Source organism: Mastigoproctus giganteus, chromosome 1, assembly GCF_048544385.1.
Source record: "Mastigoproctus giganteus isolate SK-2022 chromosome 1, ASM4854438v1, whole genome shotgun sequence".
Classification (NCBI taxonomy): domain Eukaryota; kingdom Metazoa; phylum Arthropoda; class Arachnida; order Uropygi; family Thelyphonidae; genus Mastigoproctus; species Mastigoproctus giganteus.
In genome coordinates this window covers 174034924-174046983 of record NC_143575.1, presented here as the reverse complement: position 1 = coordinate 174046983, position 12060 = coordinate 174034924, and the positions used below count along the sequence as shown (strand labels likewise).

The window sequence follows — 12060 nt, the reverse complement described above, 5'->3', positions numbered from 1 at the left end:
TTAATGAAATTTGGAATAACTCAACAACTCTTTCTAAAAGATTCAAATATAAACTTATATGAAAATCCTTTCACAGAGAGTAGAATTGTTACATGGAGACGAATGGACATGGTGGAGCTTTACGTATTTGCGAATCTGCCTTAATAAGTATTTCAGACGTGCTTCCAACGATGGTAAAATCGCTGGGCTAGGTGTATTAATTCCCAGGGGAAATTTTTTAATGTTTTATTTATTTTATTTTATTTTATTTTATTTTATTAAGAAAAAGATACACAACAGGTAACCATTAACAGTGTATCTGAGATCAGATCAATAAACATAATAACAATAATGTGAAATCCTACAGGACGATAAACATTGATATAGATTCAAACAATAAAAGCATATGTACAAAAGAGGATTGTATTAAGTTAAGTTACCGGTAAAACAAGTAATAATTAATCCGTTAGAGAATAGAAAAATAATATAACAAATAATAAGCTACAATAATTAGATGTGAGCTAGTCACTTTGCAGTTTAAGTGAAGAGGCAAACTTGTGGATGGAGTTCATCAGTGATTGGGAGTTGTCAAAGAAGTCAATGCGAGAGTCATTTGCTGATTTGCTGATTCTGTTCAGTGGACTGAACTTCATTAAGTCCGTGTTGGCAGAGTCAAGGCGAAACGGTGTAAGGTTCCTGACTTGTCTACAGGGAGCATTGAAGTTTATTTTACTCAGGATATCAGATGCTTCATAAATTCCAGTGATTACTTTGGCTAGGAGGGCGATGTCAGCAGTAACTCTTCTAGTGCACAGAGGCCTTAGATGAAAGTAATCACACAGCGATTCATAATACACTGAGTGATAGAATAGAGGATTGCGGTACGTAAGGTAACGGATAAAGTTTTTTTGGACTGCTTCAATTTTGTTAGTTAAAGTCTTTGTGTGAGGATTCCAGATGGGTGAACTGAATTCAAGGATTGGCAGAACAATAGTTTTATAAAGGATAACCGCATATCTGTAGTTTTTGAACTTGTATGTGTTCCGTTTGATGAATCCCAGTGTTTTGAATGCTTTGCTGGTGATTTTAAGGACATGGGCATCGAATTTAGCACTGCTGGAAAAGAGAATCCCTAAGTCGTTAACTTGGTCACACCTTTCGATGATCACAGAGTTAATACTATACTCCGTATTCATTAGTTGTGGAGATCTGCAAGATGAGAAAGAGATAACTTTGCACTTCGAGGGGTTAGCAGACAAGCCATTCAGAGATAGCCACAGAGAGAATTTATTGAGAGCACATTGAAGTTGTTGAGAATCGGTAGTCTCCTTCACTGCTGAGTAGATCTTAAGATCATCTGCATAGAGAGCAACTTGAACATTGGAGGTGTAGATGAAAGAAGGAAGATCATTTACGAAAACAATGAAGAGAAGAGGACCTAAGGGAGAGCCTTGTGGTACTCCGCTTAGTGGTATAAAACAGTCTGAGTTCACTTGATCGATGATAACGCTCAAGGAACGATGCGTAATATAGCTGCGTAGCCATGAGAGCAAAGGGTCACGGATGCCATACAGCTTAAGTTTTTCCAGAAGTTGTTCGTGCGGGACTTTATCAAATGCCTTAGATATGTCTGTGTAGACTGCATCAACTTGTAGGTGGTTATCAAGAGCTTCAGAGGTGTATTGCCAGAAAGGAAGTAAATTTGTGACTACTGACTTGCCACTGCAGAAACCATGTTGATTCTGATCGATAAAAGGCTTGAAGAATTCGAAGAGATGTTTGTGCACTGCTGTGTCGAAGAGTTTAGCCAGGCTGTTTTGCAAGGTTATGGGTCTGTAATCGCATACGTCATTTTTATCACCTTTTTTGAAAATAGGAACTATATTGACCTGCTTAAAGTGATTAGGATACTTCCCCAGCCTGAGAGACAGGTTGAAGATCCGCAGTATGAGGGGTTTCAATGTAGTGACAGTCCTTTTCCAAAATAGGCCTGGAATGTCATCTGGGCCTCTAGTATAGTCATTTTTCATGCTTTTTAATGCCGAGTTTAAATCTTCATCAGTGATAAAGAGATTAATGAGGATATCATCTTTAACAGGTGTGAAGTCAGGAAATGAGGCAGGTCTCAATGTATCATTTGTTTGAATTCTAGAAAAGTGTTTGGCAAACTCTTGAGCAATACTGAATTCGTCAGATAAGAGAATTCCATCTGCGTTTCGGAGTTGTAACTTTCTACTGGTTATGTTCTTATGCTTCATGAAATTCCAGAATGGTTTGATATCTCTGTGAGTAAGCAGACTATCCTGAACTGACTCTGTATACAAGTTGTAGGAGTTTAATAAAATGTTCGTTAAGTTAAAGGAACTATAGCTTTTAAACACAACTGTCATAATTTTTGATAGCTCATCGACAACCTGCAATAACTCTTTATTTTAATCATCAGAATGGCTTAACGAGAGTTGGATTAATGAATAGTTATTCAGATTTACCTGTCTTCAGGTCTGCCCTGGAGAGCAGAAGGATTAAGGCTAGTCAGTCTCGAGCAAATAAGTCGAATTACGTTGATCATGCTGCTTCTCAAGGCTTTGAAGAAGGTACCAGAAAATCTGGTGTACAGGTATAAACCTATAACAACGGCCTTGAATGAAAACAGATATTTCATGTGTTGATACTAATATGCAGGTTTACAACACCATTTCGAATGCCCTTGGACTTCAGGATGGCCACAGGAACGTCTGTCTAGATGATTACAAGTTTAGAAGGGACGCACACATTTACACACACACACACACACACACACACGCGCGCGTGCGCAATGGCCATACGTTCGTGGGTCATGTTTTCACGAACAGTATGTTCATTCGTGGGTCCATGGCCGATGACTGCCGATTAATTCTACAGAGAGATTCCAGACCCACACTTGTATGTAGGTAGGCAGGGAGACGAAACGGAATTTCCCTGAGAAATCATTGAAAGGGACAAATAAGGGGAGGGCAATATAGTATTGGTTTGGGCAGACACCTCTTTGTGTCAATGTACCGACCTATATGTATATAATTTCAAGCGTACATTTCACCTGTATACCTTTGCACAGAGATATACAGAAGATACGCTAGACCGCAAAGTGAGCTCTTATTCAAATAAAACGAGAGAGGGGAAGCACTTTTATCTTATAGGATGACAATACCCAACCACATCTCGTCAGACTGGTTGACTGCTATCTGTGATGAACACCCATTATATGTAAAGGGCGTGGCCAGTGCGATCTCCCATCGGATGTAGAATGTTCGAAATGTACTGTAGTCAGGGAAACGCACTATACTGTTATTGACTTATAACTGACATTCTGTCCACAACTTAATTATTGTTCTCCTTATTTGGTGCACGAGTATTCAGTGTCATTAGCGAAATTAATGGTCATTTAACATTTTTCATTTAATAGCACTTATTAGGGATCACCTTTCTGAGAAGTTGCAGTTGAATAAACTCCTTTATATGACTGTTTTTGGAAACCAGTACATATTACACAATTTTACCTATATCAAGGTCAAATAATTTCTTATTTGTCCTTGACAGAATTATTCGAGGCTGAACTTTTGGACGATACAATTGCGAGCTACTTCTGGAGAAAATTCAGTAAAAATTATGATGTTTGGTAGGATTTCGGTGCAGAGTCACCATAATTAATCGGTGGATAAGTTTTTAATTTTACCCAAAGAAATTACAAGTTAGATAATAATGGGGGAGTATAGTGTAAAGATATTGCTATCACACCAACGTAATTAAAGTACAAAGTAGAAAGTGATATTCAGTAACTGATAAGAGATATTGTTGTTGCGTATTATCATACAGCCCAGAACGATGTAAGATTATCCTTTATGTCATGATAGAATAGAGTTAATTATATCTGACTTTTTGGTTAGATTTCGATTAGTACTGTATACTAATTGAAAGGTAGGGTAAAAGTATAAGGTTGCACACACCGCGTGGTCGAACCTACGCGATACTATAAAATACAGTAATGTTCTTTATCTTGTAAACTCCTCTGATCTTAACTGCCTTACCGGAATTCTGGGGTTCAAAAAAGATTTGTATTCACTGAGTAATTGTGAAAAAAGGTTGGAAAAAACACAATGTATTCCAATTTTTTAAACATATTCACCAGACAAAAATGGCACAATTTTGCCACCTCTCAATACACTTTCGAAGGCCAGTTTTGTATAAATCCCCTGACTAACCACAACTCGGCAGCAGAAATCACCTCATCATCATCAGCAGCGAAGTCTATTACACGAAGAAAGGACTTCAGGGCAGGAAAGAGGAAGAAATCCGAAGGTGCAAGGTCGGGGAATAAGCAGTATGCGCCAATATTTCAGTTTTTCCTGGCACATAAGACGACATTTCATAAGCAAATTGTGCTCTTTCCTTCTTCTCGTAAAGGGTCAAAAGTCCGGGAACCTATATAGCAGACACTTTACTGATATGCAACTGTTAATGGATGATGTTCTCCACAAACCTTTCACTAATTTGGAGCTCTGCAGCTAGTTCTTTGATGCTAATATGGCGATCTTCCAGGTTAAGCAGGTGCAATCTGGCCATAGCAGCCCTTGAGTCAATAAACCTCGTTCCAACAATAACAACAACCAGGATTAAGTCCTCGAGTTTTTGCAACACTCTCTTCTGTTACAGCAGTTGCTGGGTGTCCTGGGATTACTTCATCATGCACTTAGATTCATCCACATTTCAATTGTTTATACCAATGGGAACAACACTGTAACCTGGGCAGTCTTTGCCATAAACAGTGACCATTTCTTATTGGATTATTTTGGGTGTTTTCCCACCGCAGAAAGCGGAACAGAATCAGTGATCAGTATCACAACTTTTTCATCTTTCTATCACAACTACTTCTGGGTGTATATAGATCTTTTTTGAATCCCCACTCCTTGTATAAATAGAAAGTTTAATTCTGATTTTTTTATGTACAATATGTCAAGTAACAAATTAGTGAACACAAATATCATTTATTTTTTTGATCTCTTATTACAGCATTGTCCCAAATCAGATTTAATTATGGACCAGAGGGTCACCTTTCGTCCGTAATGAAGAATATAGTCATAATGAAGAATGTAATCTTCGCAAAATAATTTCTACCATTTTAGGGAAGGATGTCAATATAAATATTTGTCCAACAGAACAATTTTTGATGGGAAAAGCAATGATGACATCCGTGGCCTTTCTCATACGCCTTTCCAATTCGTCTCATAATGGATCTGTCGGCTTAGATTGGGGCTTTGGGTCGGCCAGTCCAAATGTTTCATATTATTTTTCCCAAACCAAACCTTCACAAATTGAGCTGTGTGACAGAGTGCACTGCACTTCTGAAAAACGTAAGGTGCGGCTTCATAAAAGTGTATCTCTGTTAAAAGAAAGATGTGATTGAAGTTATCATGACATGCTTATTTTGAGAGATAACACCCGCCGATATAACGCCATACCACATAAATCAGGCCCAGTCTATCAGATTGTTACCTCCAGCATGTTCCACGATTGATACGGTACAATCCTTTTCAAATACAGTGCAATCTTTTTCAAAACATTTCTTGGGCTGGCAGCACTCTGACTTCAATTTGACTTCAATGATTGAATACAATAATTATAATCAATGAAAGGATCTAATTCTAAAGCATTAATCACATTCAGTAATTTAAATTATTTATTTGAGAAGATAAATAAAATAAGTGGGTCTGTCTGGTAGCTCTACACCGTCAAGAAACGCAAAAATTTAAAAAAACGAAAAAAGGGATTGGAATAAATGACCATTTATTTTTGGATAAAAATGTGCTCGAACACAAACTAAATGACCATATCATATTAAAAATTCCATATAGGCGCAAGGTCTGTTCTGTGCAACAGCGATTGAAAGACACCTATCAAGCCAATGACTGTTAAATACAGTACTGTTTCTTGTATTCTTTTAATTTATTTATTTATCTTCTACATCTCCATTTACACCTCTGCGTTATTTTTGCTGCCTTCTACAATATTTCCATAATTAATAATTGAATGAAATGTGTGCTTATTCGTTAATGCCCCAGTACTTTTGGGAACGTACTGAAGAGTGAAAACTATCAAACAGAATAAAAAATAATATATTAAAAATTTTCAATAAGTGGGAAAAAAAGTCTCATTACAGTACCTTTTCCATTCGGTAGCTGCGGAATGAAGGTATTTTCCATTTGAAGAGAAGACTTTGAGTTTCCATTCCGACTTAGCCCAAGCTCCATTTCAGATTCAAAAACATCACGGATTTTCTTAATAGTTTTCGGCTGAAGAATGAATGGTCGGAGGACTTCTTCCACCTGTTTACAAAATACTAATTTCGTTAATTTATTTTAAATAAATTATTTCAAAATTAACATAAATAAGATTTCGTGATGACTTTAATAAAGTTTCAATGTTTTTTAATACTGTATTTACTTTGGAGCGTGTATTAAGGGCCAAAGCGACCATATGTCGTCTGCATATTGTCTGGAAAATTGAGATTCGAACCCATGCCTTTTTCATCCGGTATAGAGAGGTAGTATTACAACCGATATGATCTCAAACCCGCAATGTAGCTAATGAACTTTAAGAAAACATCTGTTTCAAATTTAATCACTCTTAAAATTAAAACCAATTCCGGAATTTAAGGAAACTGCAACAAAACTTTAAACCTTTATTTGGATATTATTCCAATATTCAGAATAACCCTTTTCCAAACAGTGATCTCACCTCACCTCTCCAAAGATCTTGTTTAAAAAAAAAAAAAAATAGTAATGGAATCACCTGTCAAATATACTCCCGCATTGGTAAATATAACATTCAGTTTTTCTACATAAAAAAGATATTTAACGTCTACATTATTGATCTATTATTCTTTCTCTTAACGCAGGTCTGTCTGCCGTTTTTTCTTTGTCTGTCGAATAGGCTACGTACAAACTTATTACATACAAATCACTTCCCAAGTGTAGAAACCCAATCTATGAAGGACGTCTGCCACTGTCTCCAGAGATGGCACAGACGTCCTTCGTAGGAAACTGAGTATTAAGTTTCCGGTATCCTTTGCCTCACAGCGATTTAGAGCTGATGGAGTTCAACAAAACTCCGAAGAGTAGCCACTCTCTATTAAGTATCACATTTCAAGAAATAGCTTATACAAAATTCTCAAGTGGTATAACTTAATTTCATTAACTATTAAAATGATGAACCACGTCGTGTTTCCCTTCCTACTAATTGTATATTCTTTCCTCTTGTTCCAAGAGATTTTTAATTCCCCCAGCAACCATACATATCACAGCATTTCTGGTAGATTCACTATTTCAAAATCTTCTTCTGAAGCTTAACTTTTCAATTCCGAGCGGATCTAGTAAACAAACTTTCTCCCTGAAGAGAGCTGGGTCTTATTTGATATGGCGGATTTACATTCTCTCAACACTTCAAGGCCACTAAAGAACCAAAATTATGCTGTCGTGTGGACGGTAAAACAGTGAACTGGTGGAATTTGAAACTGTTGATTCAACAAATTAATCGATGCTTAAATTCCTTGGCACTCCATGCATCTACAGTATGGTCTTCTACACCTAAAACTTTAATCCAAACAATTTTTAGATTACGATATTACCCTAAAATTACTCAACGGTATCTCTGATAACCTTTTTGCTATTTTCAAAAGCTACTACAAAAAAAAAAAACACCACTTTGGCAATAACTGTGGAGCACTACCTCAAGTGCATAGACTCTTGACATGCCAAGAGCCCAAAGAAAAGACAAAAAAGAATCCAACGGACAAAGTTACCTGAAGCCAACACTGAGGAACTTCGACCGCTTCATCGGTCTAAGTTCCTCAGTGTGATATCCAACAAAATGAGCATTGCTCACTTATTTAGTGCCAAATTAGAGAAAACGGACTAGCAGCAATCTTTATCAGATGGAACTTTCACTTGAGCAAAATCCCAGTTGAAAGGAGACCAATTTTGCAAATAATTTAAAACATTACAACAAAAAATATTTTAACTGTGACGCCATATTATTTTGTATCATGTAATCTCCAGGCTCTTGTATCCGAATTGTAAGCCTTCCTTGGTCGGGACTGACCTGCATATTTATTAACCCTCCTGGCTTATGGCCGTATTGGAGTCAACCCTTTCGACAGAATAACGGAAATAAATAAAAACTTTAAAATGCAATATAAGATATCACACATTTCATCTCTGCTTTCAATGCAGTTCTTTACTATCCCTTTTAAAGAACTTTTATATTTTCTGGCTACCTTTTTTAAACTTTTTCACTAATCCTTTTCTTTCTAGGATGCACATTAGTGTCATATGAACGATAGATTCAGATCTCTAGTGGCATTCTCTGTGGGCGGATGGTTGGGGGTTCATTATCCGATATTTTCTTTTTTGGCGTTGCTTCAACCAAAGACATTAAGATGTTCCTTCTAATCGAATATATATGGTAAAAAAATGTTTACATATATGGGTTCTTTATCATCATTAAATTCTCTTTCTGAAAACTATATATATATTCTAAATTAACTCTTTTAAATAAAAACATTCACAAATTCTTAGAAACCTGATACCTTCTCAAGTAGAGAGAGAGAGAGGGACTCTCACATTAAGATTGGGGAGGGGCGTCTTATGACGTAATATTTACCTCCTTGTTACTTTTTATCCAATAAAAATTCACGAGGCAAATGCAGTGCGAAACAGTAATTACAACATGTTTCCCCTTTTCATAATTTAATATTAATTACTTCATGAAATTATTAAACTGTACAAACCTCTATCCCTTTCCTTGTAAACCACTCAAATAGAAATCTAAAGACCTCCCCGCCCCCCCGCCCCCCAAAAAAACAAGGCTTCTGTTAGTAGTATGACGTCATCATTCGGTGCAGATTTCATATCCCTTGAATGTTTTTTTTTTTTTTTTTTTTTTTAAGATTTGGGAAGAGGTAGGTAGGTAGTCCGAGGGTGCAAGCACTGGTGAATATGGGAAATGATGATCGGAAGCCTAGTTCAGCCAATGTGCGCACGCACACCGCTGCATTGTCCTGCAAAAACTACTCTACGGGTGAGCTTTCCCTTGCGTTTGCCTTTAATAACCCCTTTTCAGTTTTTCCAAAAGTGATGAATAATGCTCAGCAGGTAGTCACTAAACAAAAGCCCATACTTGTCCAAAGAGACAGAGGCCATGAACTTTCCAGTAAACTTCTGGATGCTTTTTTGGACGGAGAACCCACTCTGCCCCCACTCCTTCGACTGTCCACATTCCATGGTCACAAAATATCATTGGCACCTTGCACAAAATGGTGAAGAATGGTAGTTGAAGAGAGGAATCGCTGTGGATTTTAGTCAGTTTTCAGACATTTGGGAACCTTTTTTTCAGTATCGAATCGGGCCGCCTTTGTTTCGAACCATTCATTCACGATTCTGGCATGACGTGCTGTTGCATTATCATCTATAAAGTGGCTATTACCTACTGGATAAAAGTATAACATTGAAGGGTGCAGTAGATTTGATACAAAATTCAGGTAGTGACATTCGATCTTCCACCGAACCCAGTCCGTGCTAAGAAAGCATTACCATACCATGATTACCACCCTCCAGACGCTTGGATTGTCTTAACAAGCTTTCTTTCCGTCGCTTTGTGAGGTTCTCGCTACACTCTCTACCTGCCATTCTGGTTTCAGGTGACTGCAGTCGAGCAGCCTGTGCAGTCTTTCAACTGAACGAGGCAACACGTCATCACATCATCACCCCACATCAGTATTCTTTGCATTTATTCGCATTTTTTCTGTCTGTCACTGTCTTAATACAAAGATTTGTTTTTTTTTTTTTTTTGGCCGGTGTGTTCATTTCATAACACTTACCTTCAGTTCTGAAAGTGACGTTTTGAGCCAACATCCTTTCTTCAACGTGTAAAAAAGAAAATTGGTTGTTAGAATTTTCTTGAGGCAAATGGACAGTTTAACATAAAAAAAAATGCCCTTTCATAATCTGACACCAATTTGTCAAAAAAAAAAAAAAAAACAGGTCAAGAATTTAAAACGAATGGCGTCGTTTCTTGCTCTGCCCCCCTCCTTGCCGTTCGACATTTGAGCGATGCCCAACTACTCGCGCGCTTTGCAGCAGTTATGGACAGAAAACCCACTGTGCCTCCACTCCTTTGATTGTCCACATTCCATGGTCACAAAATGGTGAAGAATGGCAGTTGAAGAGGGGAATCGCTGTGGATTTTAGTCATCAGAAAGTCTGAACAACACAATAGCGGCAACTCATTCTACAACTCATCAGTACCTCGCTTTTATCGATTCATCGCAGGTGCGAAATCTGTCTGGCAGTTTCTTGGGACTACATACCAGACTAAATTCAGTTGTTCACATACCATTCTATAACGGTTGCAAAACAGTAACTAAAAGAAACTGGTCTTCAAGATTTTGTTGTACCTAAGAATTATACAGTTGTTTGCGTGTTGTGTTCAAAATAAAGCCTCAACTCGTTTCACTCTTGATTTGTTGTTTTCGACATACACCGATCGAAACTTGTCTTCAATTACTTTATGCAGTACGTATGTCATCATATTTTCACGAACATCGTCTGCATGTGCCGTGATCCCTTAATTGTGTTCAGCAGTGTATATAAAAACTTGAACCGCAAGCGGATACAGCCGTATTCAGGAAATAAACACATGTGCGTGTTTTTTGAAAATAACGTGAACTGCATTTTTTGTTTTTTTTCCAATAAAGTGAACAGGATTGTTCTTTTACTGTTATATATGTCGTGCAACTAACCTATATCGACCTAGAAGGCCACCTCGCTTGAGGCAGTAAGCGATGATTAATGTGTTATTTATCGAAGAATCGCTAGAAGGTACAGAACTAGCCTCTCAGGAATGACGTACGACTGGTCAGGGACTAACAAAATAAAATAGATTTCCATAGAAACAGAACGTTATATATTGATGATGTATTGGGTAGAGTGCACGAAAATTATTATTCGTCAAAAAAAAAATTATAAATAATAAATTAGCTGTTGCAAGGTGCTTCCTTTTATTGATCTCTCATATAAAAAGAACTTTTAGTATATTTTTCTAAGGTAGTTACGATTCGGCATCAGGTTCATAACAGGAAGAACTTTGCTCTTAAAAAATAACTGGAGGTAGGAGGATAAAATAAGCGCATCTACACCAGATCTCTTCAAGAGTTTGGCAAACTAAAATCTCACTAGAGTTGAAAACAATAACATTCCTGAATTACATATTGCTGAAATGGTGGTCCTAGATTGAATAATTTGGATCCTCATGAGGAATGCTCGATATGTCAAAAAAGAAATTCGCTGTGGGCAAATATTGAACCAAAATGACTCGATAATTCGGAATTATTTCACTGGTAATTTAAGAAGAAGATTAGAAACATATCCAGAACTCTCCATATTTTAATATTTATGCTAACTCGCTTTTTTCTTATTTCTGGTAATAATTGCACTAAAAAATTAATAAAATTTCTGTTTATAACAGTAGAAAATAGAATACTTCCCATATTAACAAATTTCTGTTGACAATTTCTTTTGTTGAAAATTATATAAACTTTATTATCTTTGTTAATATGGGAAGGTTTGTTTTTAAGCTATCAAGATTTTCAAGAATTTACTTAGATATACACTTTTAGAAAGAATATTGAAAGAAATGTTTGGTATTCGTGATATAAAGGATCGATAACTTACAGACTTCTCTGAAAGGAACCACGACATGGGCCCTAAGAAGTCTTCTATATCTGAAAAGTTATTAAAATTAGAAGAAAATTTCAGAATAAGCTCTTTCTGCAGCTTGTTCAGAATAACTTATTGATAGGAGCCGTGAATACAAATTCTGAAGCAAATTTTCTTCGCTTCTTTAAAGAAATTACTGAGACGTACTTCTTTGCTGAATTCTGAAATTTCTAATACAGCATAAATTTTCTACACATGAAGCAACTTACGTCATGTGCCCCATGTGAGAAAAATTAAACAGTTGAATAAAAGCACATATTAGCAATCTTTCTTA

At 36.7% G+C, this 12060-nt stretch overlaps 1 protein-coding gene across 1 annotated transcript in view; it reads right to left on the bottom strand.

Moving 5' to 3' along the window:
• Nucleotides 1-12060, bottom strand: part of LOC150091273 (hexokinase-2-like) — a 50327-nt gene that overhangs the window by 31158 nt on the left and 7109 nt on the right. Inside the window, exon 2 of the mRNA XM_090375088.1 lies at nucleotides 6176-6338. Coding sequence (XP_090231214.1) covers nucleotides 6176-6338 — 163 coding nt within the window. The remainder of the gene's footprint in view (nucleotides 1-6175; nucleotides 6339-12060) is intronic.